Source organism: Euleptes europaea, chromosome 1 (genome assembly GCF_029931775.1).
Source record: "Euleptes europaea isolate rEulEur1 chromosome 1, rEulEur1.hap1, whole genome shotgun sequence".
NCBI classification, from domain to species: Eukaryota; Metazoa; Chordata; class Lepidosauria; order Squamata; family Sphaerodactylidae; genus Euleptes; species Euleptes europaea.
In genome coordinates, this window is record NC_079312.1 from 174004905 (window position 1) to 174022964 (window position 18060).

Here is an 18060-nt window from a genome sequence, read left to right on the forward strand (position 1 = left end):
TGTTGATGTGATGTTGCAGGGACGGGTGCATTAAAATGTGGGGGGTGCATGCCGAGAAGGCTCGACCGCTTCTTGCATGCTTACCACACTATGCATGTAATCATGTGAGGAGTTAACCGTGGGGCGGCACGGTTTTTATCCCACGTCTGCACCCGCTCGGAGGTCCAGAGGGAAGGAGGCACGGTATAGCCCTCCCGACCATGTGGCTGGATCCCACAGACCACTGGCTTTCCATGTGGTTACCTGGGCACCGTTGTAAAGTGACATACAGGGATTGTCTGTCAGGGAAATGGTGTCAGCGGAGATGGGAGTGGGGAAGAAAGGTGTTAGGCAGGACGGGAAGAGTCTGGTTGGCCACTGGGTGAACAGACTGCTGGACCTGATGGGCCTTGGCCTGATCCAGCAAGGCCTTTCTTATGTTCTTATGCTCTTATGTCAATAGACGTAGGAATGAAAACAGAAGGCATGTAGACTGGGGGAGACAGAGAGGAGAGGGTCTCTTAAACCTGGGGCCAGGACTCGCCTATTGGTGAAGCACTGCTGTGTGGATTTCAAGGGGGAAGGGACATTGTGAGGATGCTTGTTTTGGGGATGGGAATGTCCGGGAGGGGTCCAACTGACAATTCGTAGGACTGCGAGGAAGGGGGAGAGGAAAGGATTCGGGGATTCCTCCCTCTGTCATCCCCCCCTTACCCCCTCTGCTTTTCCACAGAGACAGTGGGCAACATGGGGCTGGTGGATCGCAGAGGGAACTGAGCCTCTGCCCGCGAAGAGGCCTCGACTCTGCAACCCCCTCCCCCCCCACTGCCGCCGCCATCATGGAGCCCCTGAAGGAGCGGGCCAGATGGTGTGCGGGGTACCGGGAGGAGGAGGCCCTGGAAGAAAGAAGACCCTTGCTGCAGGAAGGCAGCAGCCAGGTGAGTGCGATGAAGACACTGTCCTTTGTCCTCTTCCCTTGAAACCACAGGCCCCACATCAGAAACTCAAGGCCATGTGGCCTAGAGAGGATTTCTTCTGAGTTCCTAACAAACAAGCCCGTATAGATTCTGGAAAGAAGAAGAAGAAGAGTTGGCTTTTACATGCGGACTTTCTCTACCACTTAAGGAAGAATCAAACTGGCTCACAATCACCTTCCCCTCCCCACAACAGACACCCTGTGAGGTAGGTGAGGCTGAGAGAGCTCTAAGAGAGTTGTGTCTAGCCCAAGGTCACCCAGCTGGCTTCATGTGTAGGAGTGGGGAAACCAGCCTGGTTCACCAGATTAGAGTTCACCGCTCGTGTGAAGGAGTGGGGAATCAAACCCGATTCTCCAGATTAGAAGAAGAAGAAGAGTTGGTTTTTATATGCTGACTTTCTCTACCACTTAAGGAAGAATCAAACCTGCTTACAATCACCTTACCCTCCCCATAACAGACACCCCGGGTGGTAGGTGGGGCTGAAAGTGCTCTAAGAGAACTGTGACTAGCCCAAGGTCACCCAGCTGGCTTCATGTGTAGGAGTGGGAAAACCAACCCAATTCACCAGATTAGCCTCCGCCACTCAAGTGGAGGAGTGGGGAATCAACCACGGTTCTCCAGATCAGAGTCCACTGCTCCAAACCACTGCTCTTAACCACTACACCATGCTGGCAAGAGCTGTCCTGGGGGTGTCTTTCACTCTTTTGTGCTGACTTTGGTTGCCCCCCAGCACCTTCTCCTGATGATCTGTGACTTTTCTAAAAAGGTTGGAATGGTGTATTAGACCAGTGTATTAGACCAGCGTCCATCTGAACTCCCAAAGTGTGAAGGCCGTTTAGATGCCCCTTGTTCTCGGTCCTTAGCATCTCATACTCTGAGGTATCACCCCTTTGAACACAGAGGTTCCTATTAACTGTGTTGTCTAGTAGTTGTTATCCTCCACAAATTGGTCTAATCCAGTGGTTCCCAAAGTGGGCAGTACCACCCCCTGGGGGGCGGTAGGATTACCTGGGGGGCACTAAGAGGCAAGGGGGCAGCAGGGGGCGCTAGAGGGGGGCACCTTCAACTATGTTGTTCACTAATTTACAATAGATCAAGCTGTGGCACCACGTTGGCAAATTTGGTGAAAACTATCAGAATTCTTTTTCCAGTCTTTGAAGGGCTGGTACCGCTGGACCAAGTTCATCGGTTTTGTTGAATAAATTTAAACTAAAAAAGTTTTGATTTGATTTTGAATAGATGTGCAATTAATTGTTACTGTTTTGAAACTTTATGGTAATTATCTTCTTTAGTGAGTCATGCAAACCCCTATTTTGAATAACGCTTTTTATAGGATAGGGTAGGGGGGCTCTGGGCTGAGTTTGTGGAACCAAGGGGGCGGTGGCCCAAAAGGTTTGGGAACCGCTGGTCAAATCCCTTTTTAATATCCAAGCCAAAGCCTTCTGGACAGTTGAAGCAAGTCCTGAGAAGGAGGTAAGTGGGGGGAGGTGTAACACCCTGACCTGGATATCCCAGGATAGCCTGATCTCGTCAGATCTTGGATCTGAACGTTTCTTGCCCTGAAAACCCCACAAGGTCTCCAGGGCCGGTGCTACCATTAGGTGAACTAGGCAGTCGCCTAGAGCGCAGACCTCAAAGAGGCGCAGAACTGGCCTGAGGAGCACAGTTTTAAACAGATTAGTTTCTTGGGGGGAAATGCAACTGACAATTTTTATTTTCAGATAAGTACCAAAACAGTGCTATGGAAAATAATTAATTATAACATCTTATAAAAAGTTTTGCGGGAATGCATCAGGCTTTTATTTTTTCTACAAGACATCTGCTTTTGAAAATTGGTTAGCAATGGTGGGGGGGGGGCACAAGTACCGGTAGTTAGCCATGCCTAGCACAAAAAAGACTGGCACCGGCCCTGAGGGTCGGCATAAGTCGGCTGTGACTTGTCGGCAAAAAGAAGGGAGGAGTTCCTAAATTATCTTCAGACGCTAATAGCCGTTTCTAGAACTGTGCGTCCTTGAGAGGGAAAGCGCTAAATCAGGGGTGTCGAACTCATTTGTTACGAGGGCCGGATAGGACATAAATGTCACTTGGTTGGGCCAGGCCATGCTTCGCCAGCCCAGATCGGGACTGGGGTGCGTGGGTGGCTGGCTCGCGAGCCAGGTAAGAGCTCTCAAGGGGACAGATCTGGCCCACGGAGCCGTATGTTTGACGCCCCTGCCTTAGACTCTTTTCCGTGCCTCTCCACCTGCCTGTGCCTGTTTTATTCCCTTCCTGTATCTAAGCTGCCTCATTCTCTTGTATTGTCTCTTCCAGGATGGTGTTGGGATGGGGGTCGAGCCCACAGGTTGGGGTTCTGATGACCCCGACCTGGAAGAAGAGGAGGAGGGGGGTGGCCCAGATCCTGTTCGGGTTCTGATGCTCCCACTTCAGGCTCATCACGCCATGGAGAAGATGGAAGAATTTGTCTTGAAGGTGGGCAAAATATTTGGGAAGCTCCATCACAAACTGAGTATTCCTGGTCACCCCGTTTACTCTTCCTTGGTTTCTTCCCTCGCTGCCATCATAGAATCATAGAGTTGGAAGGGACCACCAGGGTCATCTAGTCCAACCCCCTGCACACTGCAGGAAATTCACAACTACTTCCCCCCACACCCCCAGTGACTCCATGCCCACAAGATTGCCAAGATGCCCTCCCTCTCATCATCTGCCTAAGGTGATAGAATCAGCATTGCTGACTGATGGCCATCTAACCTCTTCTTAAAAACCTCCAGGGAAGGGACGCTTACCACCTCCCGAGGAAGCCTGTTCCACCGAGGAACCGCTCTGTTAGAAAATTCTTCCTAATGTCTAGACGGAAACTCTTTTGATTTAATTTCAACCCTTTGGTTCTGGTCCGACCTTCTGGGGCCACAGAAAACAACTCAGCACCCTCCTCTATATGACAGCCCTTCGAGTACTTGAAGATGGTTATCATATCTTCCCTTCTGCAAAGAACTCCAACCCAATCAAAATGGAGGTTGCTCGTATGTCATAAGGATGCCCCCAGTAGACGGCATTGTGACTTCACCAGCAGCTCCCTTGTCCTCTTCCCCCCCCCACCCGCTGCCCTCTCTTCACCAGGCCGGGAAGGCCGGCGGTCACCCGAGCCTGGCAGAAAGGCCGCCTCAAAACAGTGCATGCGTTCTTCTCGGGGGAAGAGGGTCTCCTCTCTGTCATGACAACCCTTTCTGAACCAGCTCCAGGGCTGGTTCACAGAGGGGCAAGCCCGTCGGGCCGTTTCAACTGGGACCAGGGAGAGGACCAGCAGCAAACCTGGAAAAAGCAAGGCCCCGCTTTCCGGCGCTGCAGCCCGATGCCCTGCCCGGGTCCCCTGAAGGCATGCACCTGATAGGGGTCATGGGCAGGGGCGATGAGGCCAAAGCAGGGACCATCGATGCTTCGACAGATGTTCACGGTTTGCAAGAGGACTGCTGCCAGATTCGGGCAAGTGAGACCGTTGTGGAGGGATAGGGGGAGGGAAGGGCTAATCTCCCAGTGAGAGCCGCATGTTGACTTGATGATACCTAGGGTTGCCAACCTCCAGGTGGGGCCTGTAGTTCTCCCAGAATTATAACTGATCTCCAGACTACAGAGATCAGTTCCCCTGGAGAAAATAGCAGCTTCGGAAGGGAAGACTGTCTGGTATACCATCTCTTCAAGGGGAATTCCCTCCCCAGATTCCCCCCTCTACAGGCAGCATTCCCAAATCTCCAGGAATTTGCCAGGTTGGAGCTGGCACACCTGGGAATTAAGTTCTAAGCATGGAACGCCTGGACCACTAGGGTTGCCAGGTCCCTCTTCGCCACCTGCAGGAGGTTTTTGGGGCGGAGCCTGAGGAGGGCGGGGTTTGGGGAGGGGAGGGACTTCAACGCCATAGAGTCCAATTGCCAAAGCGGCCATTTTCTCCAGGGGAACTGATCTCTATCAGCGGGAGATCAGTTGTAATAGCAGGATATCTCCAGCTACTACCTGGAGGTTTGGAAACTGGCACGGGAAGAAATCAGTACAATAATACAAAATGTGTATATTGTGTTTCAAAACATTTCAACAAGTACAATGGACTACAACAAGTGACAATAAACGATATATACAAAATATACAAAACGTGTTTGATGCAGTCTATGAATAGTACAGTCTAACAAGCTAAGCTGCTGCCTACACTTGGGAGTATCCTGCGGGAACTGGTGAACTGACTTCATGATGATATATAGAATTTAATTAAGCTTGGATACTTGATTGGAAATGGGGCTGAAGAAATTTTCTTGAAACGGCCGTCCCCCACCAATCATGCTTATTGAAGATTTTGTGATCATTTATACATGTACCTGATGGACTTTTTAAAATACTTTTCTATATACTAAGAAGATTATACTATTTATAGACTGTACTATTCAAAGACTGCATCAAACACGTTTTGTATATTTTGGATATATCATTTATTGTCACTTGTTGTAGTCCATTGTACTTGTTGAAATGTTTTGAAACACAATATACACATTTTGTATTATTGTACTGATTTCTTCCCGTGCCAGTTTCCAAACCTGACGGTATTAGCACGGAGGTGCTCTTTTCTTGTTTTGCTTACTACCTGGAGGTTGGCAACCCTACGAACCACATCTGTGAACAGGCGACATAGGGGACTGGCGCACCTGATAACAGGAGAATTGGCACTTGCTGGGTTACCTTTTCTCATGCCCAGAACTCACATGGCACAGCAGCACCTTATTACACATGCTGCCAGCAGCACCTTATTACACATGCTTATTACAATGAACCTGGAGTTCATTGACATTTCTAACCCTTCCTGCAAATGGCTGCTTAAAAGTTGCGCCAGAGAGGGGTTATCTTTTATGTTACATCGAAGGTTGCAGGGGAAACCTAAGGGGCTGAGCGAAACACTATCTAATATAACAACCAATAAATCTATTTGTATTATATATTGTGCAAAAAGGTATTTGAAAACACAGGGCCTAAAATACAGGCTTCTTTAAAAGCACAAACATAGTTACAAATATTCCCAATGCTTAGCAGCTGATGTTAGTACATAAAATGACCAAAAACCTACCATACATGTTTTGGCCTATTATAGGCTTTCCTCAGTGGTCATACATACACAATTTTACAATAGACATCCTGACATACACACAAATGTTATGCAAGGTAAATATATATATATATTTTAAAAGAAGCCTGTATTTTAGGCCTTGTGTTTTTAAATACATTTGTGCACAATATATAATAAAAATAGAAGAAGAGTTGGTTTTTATATGCCAACTTTCTCTACCACTTAAGGGAGTCTCAAACTGGCTTACAATTACTTTCCCTTCCCCTCCCCATAACAGACACCCTGTGAGGCAGGTGGGACTGAGAGAGTGTGACTTGCCCAAGGTTCCCCAGCTGGCTTCATGTGGAGGAGTGGGGAAAGTATTCAGTGATGTGCGGAGGCAGCCAAAGTCCCAATGTACCGACTGTGATCTCAGCACAGAGGACACAACCGGACTCCCTGTGAGCTGATTGGCGCCCCCCTTCTAGCCTCTCTTTTCTCCCCCCCCCCAATTCGCAGGTTTGGGAGGGCCGCTGGCGTGTCATGCCATATGACGTCCTCCCCGATTGGCTGAAGGACAACGACTTCCTCTTGCACGGACACCGGCCTCCCATGCCCTCATTCCGCGCCTGCTTCCGCAGCATCTTCCGCCTCCACACCGAGACCGGCAACATCTGGACGCACCTGCTTGGTCAGTCATAGGGAGTTGCGTTGCGTCATGTAGCAAAGAATGGGGTGGGGTTGGAAATAAGAGTTGCCAGGTCCCTCTTTGCAACCAGCGGCTTTTGGGGCGGAGCCTGAGAAGGGGCGGGGTTTGGGGAGGGACTTCAATGCCATAGAGTCCAATTGCCAAAGCGACCATTTTATTCAGGTGAACTGATCTCTATCGGCTGGAGATGTAATAGCAGGAGATCTCCAGCTAGTACCTGGAGGTTGGCAACCCTAGTTCGAAAGGAGGGGTAATCTGGATTAGCTGCATTCTTCTGCACACCTCACTATCCAGTTGGGTTCCTTCTTATTTATTATGCTTGTAGTTTGCAAAGCCCCACTCCTCTTTATTTATTTATTTAATCCATTTATACCCCGCCTTTTTCCCCAGTGGAAACCCAAAGCAGTTTACCTCATTCAGCACTCCTGCATTTTATCCTCACAACAACCCTGTGAGGTAGATTAGGCTGAGAGTGTGTGACTGGCCCAAGGTCACTCAGTCAGCTTCCATGGCACGAGTGGAGATTCGAACCCAGGTGTTCCAGATACTAGTCCGCCACTTTAAATCTCTACACCACACTGTCTAATCAGGGTGGGGGCAGGTCCTTTTTGTGTTGGGAGGAAGGAAAAGTTTCCTCGCCGGCTTTTTTTCCTACTGGAAAAAGCTACCCACTAAACTGCTTTTACCTCACACTGGTAAAACGAAGAAGGAAGAATTAAACCACTTAAGGAAGAATCAAACCAGCTTACAATCATCTTCCCCTCCCCACAACAGACACCCTGTGAGGTAGGTGGAGCTGAGAGAGGTCTAAGAGAACTGTGACTAGTCCAAGGTCTACTTGGGGAGGGGCTGTGGCTCAGTGGTAGAGCATCTGCTTGGCATGCAGAAGGTCCAGGTTCAATCCCCGGCATCTCCCATTAAAGGGACTAGGCAAGCAGGTGATGTGAAAGACCTCAGCCTGAGACCCTGGAGAGCAGCTGCCGGTCTGAGTAGACAATACTGACTTTGATGGACCAAGGGTCTGATTCAGTATAAGGCAGGTGCATGTGTTCATGTGTTCAAGGTCACCCAGCTGTGTAGGAGTGGGGAAACCAACCCGGTTCACCAGATTAGAGTCCGCCGCTCATATGGAGGAGTGGGGAATCAAACCCGGTTCTCCAGTCCACCGCTGCAAACCACCGCTCTTATCCACTACACCACTACAACAAACAGGGACAGGTATCTACCAGGCAAAGGGACTGAGGAATAGAGCTTAGATCACACGAACACATGAAGCTGCCTTATACTAAATCAAACCCTTGGTCCATCAAAGTCAGTATTGTCTGCTCAGAGCGGCTCTCCAGGGTATTTCACATCACCTATTTGCCTCTGGTCCCTTTAACTGGAGATTTCAGGGATTGAACCTGGGACCTTCTGCATGCCAAGCAGATGTTCCGCTTCTAAGCCACAGCCCCTTCCCTGGATGTCTGGAAACGAAACAACTAGTAATCTGTAGGTATTGTTCTTGTCTCTTCACTCTTAGGATTCCTCTTCTTCCTGGTCTTGGGCTTTGGTTACATGTTCAGCCCCAACATGAACTATGTGGCCCCGATCCAGGAGCGCGTGGTCTTTGGCATGTTCTTCTTGGGAGCCATCCTTTGCCTCTGCTTCTCCTGGGTGTTCCACACTGTCTACTGCCACTCCGAGAAGGTCTCCCGCACCTTCTCCAAGTGAGTATGCCCTTCCCCCCACCCCACCCTCAATCTGCCCACTCACCCCTGCGGCCTGGCAAACAAGCAAATGCAGTTCTTTCCCCTAGTGCTGAAAGTCACAAGAGACACAAATGCTGGGAAATAATTTGCTCTGGCAGTAAAAAAGAAATAAATAGGAGTCTTGTAGAACCTTAAAGACCTGCAAGATTTTATTCTAGTATCAATCAGGTTGACCAGAGGCCACTTTATAGAATCATAGAGTTGGAAGGGACCACCAGGGTCATCTAGCCCAACCCCTGTACAACGCAGGAAATTCACAGCTTCCTCCCCCACACACACCTCCAGTGACCCCTACTCCACACCCAGAAGATGGCAAAAAAAAAAAAAAAAAAAACCCTCCAGGATCCCTGGCCAATCTGGCCCGGAGGAAATTTGCTTCCTGACCCCAAAGTGGCAATCAGCACTACCCTGGGCATGTAAGAAAGGGCCACGAGAGCCAAACAATGATGCAAACCTTCCTGAAAATAAATTTCAACTTCTGCACCAGCTGCCACGCTGTACCGGGCATCTCCTGGCTGTAGGGTTGCCAGGTCCCTCTTTGCCACTGGCAGGAGGTTTTGGGGGCGGAGCCTGAGGAGGGCAGGGTTTGGAGAGGGGAGGGACTTCAACGCCATAGTCCAATTGCCAAAGAGCCATTTTCTCCAGGGAACTGATCTCTGTCGGCTGGAGATCAGTTATAATAGCCGGAGATCTCCAGCTAGTACCTGGAGTTGGCAACCCTAGTTGGAAAGGAGGGGTAATCTGGATTAGCTGTACCCTCCTTCTGCACACCACACTATCCAAATGGGTTCCTTCATATTATGCTTGTAGTTTGCAAAGCCCCGTCCCTCTATTTATTTATTTAATCCATTTATACCCCGCCTTTCTCCCCAGTAGAATCCCAAAGCAGCTTACCTCATTCGGCACTTTCTCATTTTATCCTCAGAATAACCCTGTGAGGTGGATTAGGCTGTGAGAGAGACAATTTTTTGTACCATTGCATCTTATAATAGACAGCTGAAGATTATCGAAACGCAGGAGAATATCTAGAAACTGCATCCGTCCTTTTCAGAAGGGATCCGTGTTGTGGACCTGGGGCTTGTTCCGTTGAATTTTGCACCCACATGTTACTTCGGGGCTGATGTTACTAGCCGGATACTTCCAGCATGTTTACTCAATTTATGATTGTATTATTTGTATGTATATATTGAGTATGGATTGCAGAGTATGTATGTTTGTTTGAATTACTCCACCTTCACTTTTGTATATGGTATATATAGGATTTGATTGTGCGTTTAATATGTGTGTGTAAAGTGCAGTCAAGTCGCACCCGACGCACGGCGACCCCTTATGGGGTTTTCATGGCAAAAGACTAACAGAGGTGGTTTGCCAGTGCCTTCTTCCGTGGAGCCCCATGGCGCAGAGTGATAAGCTGCAGTACTGCAGTCCAAGCTCTGCTTATGACCTGAGTTTGATCCTGACTGGAGTCGGTTTCAGGTCGCCGGCTCAAGGTTGACTTAGCCTTCCATCCTTCCAAGGTCGGTCAAATGAGCGCCCAGCTTGCTGGGGGTAAAGGGAAGATGACTGGGGAAGGCACTGGCAAACCACCCCGTAAAAAACAAAAGTCTACCTAGAAAACGTCGGGATGTGACGTCACCCCATGGGTCAGGAATGACCCGGTGCTTGCACTGGGGACTTTTACAGTTTTTAATATAAGTGTTTAGTTCGATAAGAGAGCCTGTGTGCTGCCTTATTTTTGTTAGAACCTGGAGGTTGGCAACCCTACCTACTGCCTAACCTGACTTCCTGTCGGGTGTGTTTTCTGCAGATTGGATTACTCCGGAATCGCCCTGCTGACCATGGGCAGTTTCGTCCCCTGGCTGTATTACTCCTTCTACTGCTCACCACAACCCCGCCTCATCTACCTCATCATCATCTGCGTGCTGGGCATCACGGCCATCATGGTATCCCAGTGGGACCACTTCGCGACTCCACAGTACCGAGCTGTCCGGGCAGGTAACCGTAGATGGTAACTCTTAGGTGTCGTTGGGCGTAGGTCGCTTTCCCAGCCCGAATGCTAACAGAGAGGGCTACAAGGATGGGCTGTGATCAGTGAGGCTGCTGGTTCAGATCTAATCTCAGCCGCAGGTTCATTACTAGGGTGGCCAACGCTGGGTTGGGAAATACCTGGATATTTTGAGGAGGGAGGAGTTTGGAAGGGTAGGGTCCTTCGTGGGGTATAATAGAAGAAGAAGAGTTGGGTTTTTTATACCTAGGGTTGCCAGGTCCCTCTTCGCCACTGGTGGGAGGTTTTTGGGGCAGAGCCTGAGGAGGGTGGGGTTTGGGGAGGGGTGGGACTTCAATGCCATAGAGTCCAATGGCCAAAGCGGCCATTTTCTCCAGGTGAACTGATCTCTATTGGCTGAAGATCAGTTGTAATAGCAGATCTTCAGCTAGTACCTGGAGGTTGGCAACCCTATTTATACCCCACTTTTTAAGGAGACTCAAACCGGCTTACAATCACCTTCTCTTCCTCACTTCCATCATGGTGTAGTGGTTAAGAGCGGTGGTTTGGAGCGGTGGACTCTGATCTGGAGAACCGGGTTTGATTCCCCACTCCTCCACATGAGCGGCGGAGGCTAATCTGGTGAACTGGATTTGTTTCCCCATTCCTACAACCGAAGTCAGCTGGGGGACCTTGGACTAGTCACAGCTCTCTCAGCCCTCAGCTGGCTTCATGTGCAGGAGTGGGGAAACAAATCCAGTGCACCAGATTAGCCTCTGCCGCTCATGTGGAGGAGAAGGGAATCAAACCTGGTTCTCCCGATCAAAGTCCACCGCTCCAAACCACCGCTCTTAACCACTACACCACGCTGGCTCTCCAGACCCTCTGTGCTCTCTGGTTGTGGTTATTAACTAGTGAAAAGTCACTTTGTATATGCTCAGAGATGCTCTCTCCTTTATTACAGGCAATAACAGTCAGTGATTCCTCTTTCTTCTTTGGGCAGGAGTCTTTCTAGGCCTCGGCCTGAGTGGGTTGGTGCCGACCCTCCATTTTATGATCGCTGAGGGGTTCATCAAGGCCACGACCGTGGGTCAGATTGGGTGGCTGTTCCTCATGGCTGTCCTCTACATCTTGGGGGTGGCCCTGTATGCGGCCCGCATCCCCGAACGCTTTTTCCCAGGGAAGTGTGACATATGGGTATGTATTGTTGGGGCAGAGACGCTTGCATCTGAGGGTCTGAGAGTGTGGGGAGAACCCTGGTACCTCCGATTTGAGAAAAGGGTTACATCCTCTCCCAGGAAAGACAGAAAAGACTCGATTTTCACATAGGAATAGGCTCAAACTTAATCTAGGCGAGGAACAAAAAGCACAGGCCCTGTGCGGCAAAGACTGCTTCTGGATGGATGGAAATTTTGTCTTTTTAGCAACTTTATGACAGGCAGCCATTTAACTGGTCAGGCTTTCCCCCAGGACAAAAACACAGCGATAGGGAAAGTTTCACCTCCTCTCGTTCTATCTGTTTACCAAGCTCTTAAATTCACAGGAGTCCAGGCGGAATAAAAGGTAGCCGCTCTGGTGGCAAAACTATATGAATGCTCCAGCTAAGGTTGCCAGGTCCCTCTTCGCAACTGGCGGGAGGTTTTGGGGGCAGAGCCTGAGGAGGGCGGGGCTTGGGGAGGGACTTCAATGCCATAGACTCCAATTGCCAAAGCGGCCATTTTCTCCAGGTGACTTAATCTCTGTCGGCTGGAGATCAGCTGTAATAGCGGGAGATCTCCAGCCACCACCTGGAGGTTGGCATAGAGTCCACCCTCTGAGACTGCCGTTCTCTCTTGGGGAACCGGAGATCAGTTGCAATCCCAGGAGAACTCCAGCTCACATCTGGAAGTTGGCAACCCTCTTCCCAAATCTCTGACTGGCATTAGGCAGCAGGGCGGCCGCAGGTGCTCGGAGTCTTGGGTTCGAACCCTGTCTTTTCTTCCCTCTCCAGTTCCACTCCCACCAGATCTTCCACGTGCTGGTGGTAGCGGCAGCCTGCGTCCATCTACACGGCGTTTCCCAGCTGCAGGCGTTCCGCTCTTCCCTGGGGGGCAGCTGTACCGAGAATACTGTGCTCTGATCCTCTGCAAGGCCACGCCGACCGCCTCCTCTCTCCGAGGTCAGGACCTCCGGTCACCTCGCACACCGTACTCAAGATGGACCAAGAGGGTGGGGCCGCTTAAGGGCACAACGCCCGTCGGAGGGTGGGGGTTTCCCCCTTGTATTTCTTTCCTTTTAAACGAATCTCTGTCGTGTCCCGGGTATTTTTTGGGGACCCCCTCCCTTATCCTTGCGTCCAACTTCAGGGCAACCTATTTTTGTGCGCGTGAGTTGCCAGGAGGCATATTTTAGCTGGAACGGGAAACCAAAAGAAGGGACGGCCGGAGGAAGAGAAACGGGCCCTCAAAACCGTTTAAGAACGTCCCCGCCCCGGTGTTTTAAAGAGAGAGATGGATGCATGACTCCACTCGTGGGCCAAGAGCATGAATTTTTTTAAACATTACGGAGGGGCTTGGTTTGTAGCAAAGAAAGCCCCTCTGTGTTTTATCATTCGCGAGGAAATATTGTCTCTTTCAGAGGGCTTCGTTTATAACAGATGCTAAGAAGCGGCCTGAACTGTGCTCAAAGGGTATCCCAACACCTTTGCACTCAGATGTGGGATCTGGTAGGTAAGAGAGGGGAAAGAGTAGAATCTAGGAGAACTCTGGTCCCCGTGCCTAGCCCTGCCACGGAGAGCAGAGGCCTGTCTAGAAGAGATGGGTGCTGGGACGCCTGGGTTCTCTCTAGAATCTAAGCTCCGGTAGCACATGTAGGGAGAATGACGCCAAGTCAAGTCAACTACCTCCCTTCCTCCCCCACCCCCTCCATGTTCCCTAAGTTCCCATGTTCCCAGCTCAAGCAAAGTAGTGGGGGAAAGCAGCACATGTGAACCGTGCATTGTTTCCACCTTGGCACAGGGAGCGTTAGGGGACAGAAAGAACCAGGGCAGGGATGGATGTAGCCCGTGGGCCAGCGGTTGCCCAGTACTAGTCCGAGATCTGTGGGTGCCTACTTACGTGCATTAGAAGGGCCTGGACCCATGCCTCTGGGGGCGCTGATCCTTCCGAAAAGAGATACGCAGTAAGCACTTTAAAAAAGGGACGTTGTGTGTCGTGTGGCTAGGAAGTTAGGGAGGGAAACACCGTTCTTATGCATAAAGCAGGGTGGGAAATAGTCACAGCTTGAGGTGGGGGGGGGGGAGATCGATTAGGACCAGAATCTTTTCACCAGCAATTTAATAGCCCCAATTGTAAATCCAGATCCCAGGCAGATGGTTTCAGGCTAGAATTTAGTACTCCCCGGCAGAAAAGCAGGAGGCTATTCAACTATCAGTGATGAACGGTGCCAAGGCCTGTCTTAATTTAGGGGGTAGGAACAGATGTGCCACATCCAAATCTCGGAGGTTCCCCCAGAATGTTCTACATCTAGTTCTGCCATCTTGGCCGTCCCCCCACCCAAATACTTGATTAACTGTATATTGAAGGGTCATCAGTCTCCCCCTCCCCTCCAAAAATACTCTTGCTATCCAATTCTGGGACCTCTGGTCTTTGGGGAGGAAGAAGTGTGGGAGGCATGAGTGGAGTCGAATGAGGGACCCAGGATAACGGGAGGGGGGATTCTTTACCTTGCACATGCTTTCCCCCCTCCTCGAAGAAAGAACTCTGAGTGGCTCCCAGGTCTGTCTCGGGCTGAAACGTCTCATGGGGATGTCAGCCACTGAGTCGGAAGGAGGGTCGTTCTCAGGCTGCACAACAGGAAAAGCCGTGAGTGTTTGGCTCTTCCGCGTGGCAATGCCTCTGCCATCAGACCCAGGCCCCACCGTCCTGCCAGCAAAGCCAGCGCCTCAAACCTTGACAATAAAACACAGCACCGCTGTCCAAAGCCAAATTGTGGCCACAGCGAGACTCTTTCTCCGTCCTGCTCGTTTTCTCCGTCTCGTTTTTACGTGAGCTGAAGATGCCAGGGAATCGAGACGCTAGGCGAAAGATCGAAGGGATCTGGGGCCACTGATCAGTGGGTTGCGACAAGCTGAGGATTGGCGGGACAATCCTGTCGATTCCTTTGTGCATGTCTCCAACCCTCAGCCTTATATCGAACCGTCATGGGAAACTGTGGTACATAAGCGGAGGTGTTCCCAGTTCTTTCTTCAGCAAGTATGCTGGCACTTTACTGTGGGGATTCTAGCCAGCGCTTAGGGAGAAAGAAGCCAACAGACTTTCCCATGCCGTGGCCCACTGGGGTAACAGTGAGCCCAGAACTTTCTGCCACAAAGAAAAACGGCCAATCTGGTAGTGCTTCCGCAGGGAAGCCGGGAAGCCGTCGAGCATAGCGCTGTCAGTGAGCGAAAACAATTTCTCCTTTTGAGATTATCTTTGCATCCGCAGGGGGTGGGAGGCCAGGATCTGGACCGAGGGAGCGGGCATCTCATTGACCACAAAGTCTGTACAACTTGTTACCCCCGACAACACCCCTCGCCAGCAGCGTATTGTGACGTTCAAGGGCTGTACAGTTCCCCTCCCATTTGAGCAGTCCCAGGTAGCGAGCTGAAAAAGAAGGTTCCTGGAGTCCCGGGTGAGCCACTGTTACACGGCTGGTGGGTTGCGTGGGGTCGGTTTACCGGGAGATAAATATGGCCGCAGCCTCACTGCGATCATCCGCGTGCGGCCAAAGGTCCTTTTCAAATTCTTTCACAATCTGGATTTCTTTTTTCGCTTCTCCCCCCCCCCCCCAACCCCAGCTCTAACCTTTCTCTGGTCTTTTGCCTGCGTGAATGGCTGACCACCACAAATTCACAGCTGGAATCAGAGCAAGATTGGAGAAAGGGTTTCCCAGGGACCTGCAGGGCAAACTCCAGATGTTGGAGGGTGGAGCTTCAACTCCTGGGTTCCATTCCACTGGTGGGGTCAAGCGACGTAGAACAGGGATGAATTAACGTTCGGCACACTGGAAAAGGAAAACTCTCTGGCTGCCCTCCAAAGGGAGGGTTTTGAAGGACTAGGTGACCATTTTTCCACCGGATAGTTTGTTCCAAAGCAGGATACCTGCACAGCCATTGAAACCTAGTTGCTTTGTACATAATCAAACTGTGGGTCTCTTTGTGAACTGTTCTCGAGATACATCACTCCCCTAACATAACCTGCTCCCAAGAAACTCCCCAATCCTCCCCTCCCCCCCGTTCCTACCTCTCCCCCCCCTCCCTTTGTGAGAAGCGCCGCGGAGCGCCTTTGTTTTTAAGAGTTTGGTTATTTTTCTACTGGCCATTGTGATAAAAATTCTTAGACGCCAGAACCTTTAAAAAAAACAAAGAAAGCTGTAAAAATATTTAAAGTGTAATATTAATAAATTATAATATGAAAAAAAGTTAATTAAAAACTTGTTTCCCTAAATTCAGTCTGGCTCAGTCTGATTCTTTGAAATTGTTATGTGGAACCTCCATGGACAGGGGCAGGATAACTCAGAATAACAGGGACCGAGGCCAACAATAGGGACAGCCCAGTACCTTCACGCTCTGGTTGTGAGAATTCAGAGACATCTGACTGGTTGTTTCCAGAAACAAAGTGGTGTGCGAAATGGACCTGGTTCCAATCCGGCAAGGTGATATTTACGTTCTTAGTCACTGTTTCAAAGGCTGTCTAATCTACCCCTCTTAGGGTTGCCACCAGCTCTGAATGGGGAAATACCTGGAAATTTGGGGGAGGGGTGAATCCTGGGGAGGGGAGGGACCTCAGCAAGGTATAATGCCATAGAGTCCACCCTCCAAAGCTGCTGTTTTTTTCCCAAGAGGAACTGATCTTGGTCTTCTGGAGATCAACAGTAATAGCAGGAGACCTCCGGGTGCTACCTGGAGGTTGGCTACCCTAACCCCTTCTCATAGATCAACATGTTTATTTATTTGGAAAAATTCTAGGCTGGCCCTCCAGACCGCCGGCTTGTGGTGGTGGTGGTGGTGGTGGAAGCTAACAAAGCAAAACATAACAAAAACGTAAAGCACCACAAGAATTATTAATAATAAACTGTGAAAAACCCAATTCGAGCATTTTTTTAAAAAGCATAACACATGAGGCAGGGTCGCGTCAAACAGTTGTCAGGACAGAAGCAGTTTATCTGAATGAGGTGAAAAAACTACAAACTCAATTAAAAGCTGGGGTAAAAAAACGGGGTGGGGGAGCATTTTGGCCCTGATGCCCAGACAAAAGTAGGATAGGGGCCAGAGATGGGGTTGCCAGGTCCCCCTTCGCCATTGGCGGGAGGTTTTGGGGACGGAGCCCGAGGAGGGCAGGGTTTGGGGAGGGACTTCAATGGCATAGAGTCCAATTGCCAAAGCAGCCATTTTTCTCCAGGTGAACTGATCTCTATTGGCTGGAGATCAGTTGAATTAGCAGATCTCCTGCTACTACCTGGCAGTTGGCAGACAAAAGTTAGCGTGCTGTACAGTAGTTAGCAACTATGAAACACAGCAACAATTGCAAAACTTAAATAATTATAATTGTGTTATTCAATTCTCATATACACTATTAGCAACATCTAATTCACTTGACAAATAAGCTATTTTAAGCAAACAGTAATAAAAAATCAGAGTCCATTGAGTCAAGGTTCAAAGTCCTTTTGACTGTAAGTCCCGTAGGTTGAGGAGGTTCAAGAGGTATGGTTGATTATATTTCCATTTATACAGAAGTCCGGTAGTCTTTCTGTTTCGGCTTATAAATGGAAATATAATCAACCATACCTCTTGAACCTCCTCAACCTACGGGACTACCTGGCAGTTGGCAACCCTATGGTACCAGGATATCTGCTATTACAACAGATCTCCTAATGACCAATAACAGCAAGTTGTTTAAATGGTATTGTGGCTGGAGTGTTGGGATCTATCTATCTAGCAATTCCCATATGATAGACAGACAGACAGACAGACAGATAGATAGATAGACAGACACGGTGCAGGCTGCAGATATATAGCAATTCCCATATATGTAGCAATTCCCATATCTGCAGCCTGCACTGTGTGTGTGTGTGTGTGTGTGTGTCAGGGTTTCAGTACCTCGTAGCATTCCAGTAATATAAACTCCACTCCAGACGTTACAGAGAGTTTAAAGTTTATTTCAGAGAAGCTTACGAGATCAGCATCCTTGAGAAATCCAACGACAGAATGGCAAGAGAAAGACAGATACAGCATATATAGAACATACAAAGAAATAATTACAAGTAGACTTTGAAATGCAAAAACATCAAGTTCCTTTGAAGCTTCCACAAGGTGTTAGGAATGACACTAGAAAGGTCGACCTCAGATTTACAACGGGAAGGCTTTGAAGTGGAGGTGTTACAGTCCCCAGTCTCTGTCCCTTTTCCCATGGAAACGGAAAGGGGGGGGGGAGAAAGAGCACGGAGCTTACTCATCCCGGGTCCGACTGGGTGCCCTCACTGACAGTGTGTCTGTCTGTCTGTCTGTCTGTCTGTCTATCTATCTATCTATCCCCATATGATAGATAGATAGATAGATAGAT

The 18060-nt window shown here is 49.5% G+C and overlaps 1 protein-coding gene across 1 annotated transcript; it reads left to right on the top strand.

Annotated features, from left to right (window-relative positions):
- The first annotated feature begins 818 nt into the window (after positions 1-818).
- LOC130493556 (adiponectin receptor protein 1-like) lies at positions 819-12610 on the top strand. The gene is made up of 7 exons (XM_056867345.1): positions 819-917; positions 3267-3425; positions 6556-6727; positions 8268-8454; positions 10304-10491; positions 11484-11677; positions 12471-12610. Exons 1-7 carry the CDS (start codon positions 819-821, stop codon positions 12597-12599), a joined length of 1128 nt encoding a protein of 375 aa, XP_056723323.1. The 3' UTR covers positions 12600-12610.
- The last annotated feature ends 5450 nt before the right edge of the window (positions 12611-18060 follow it).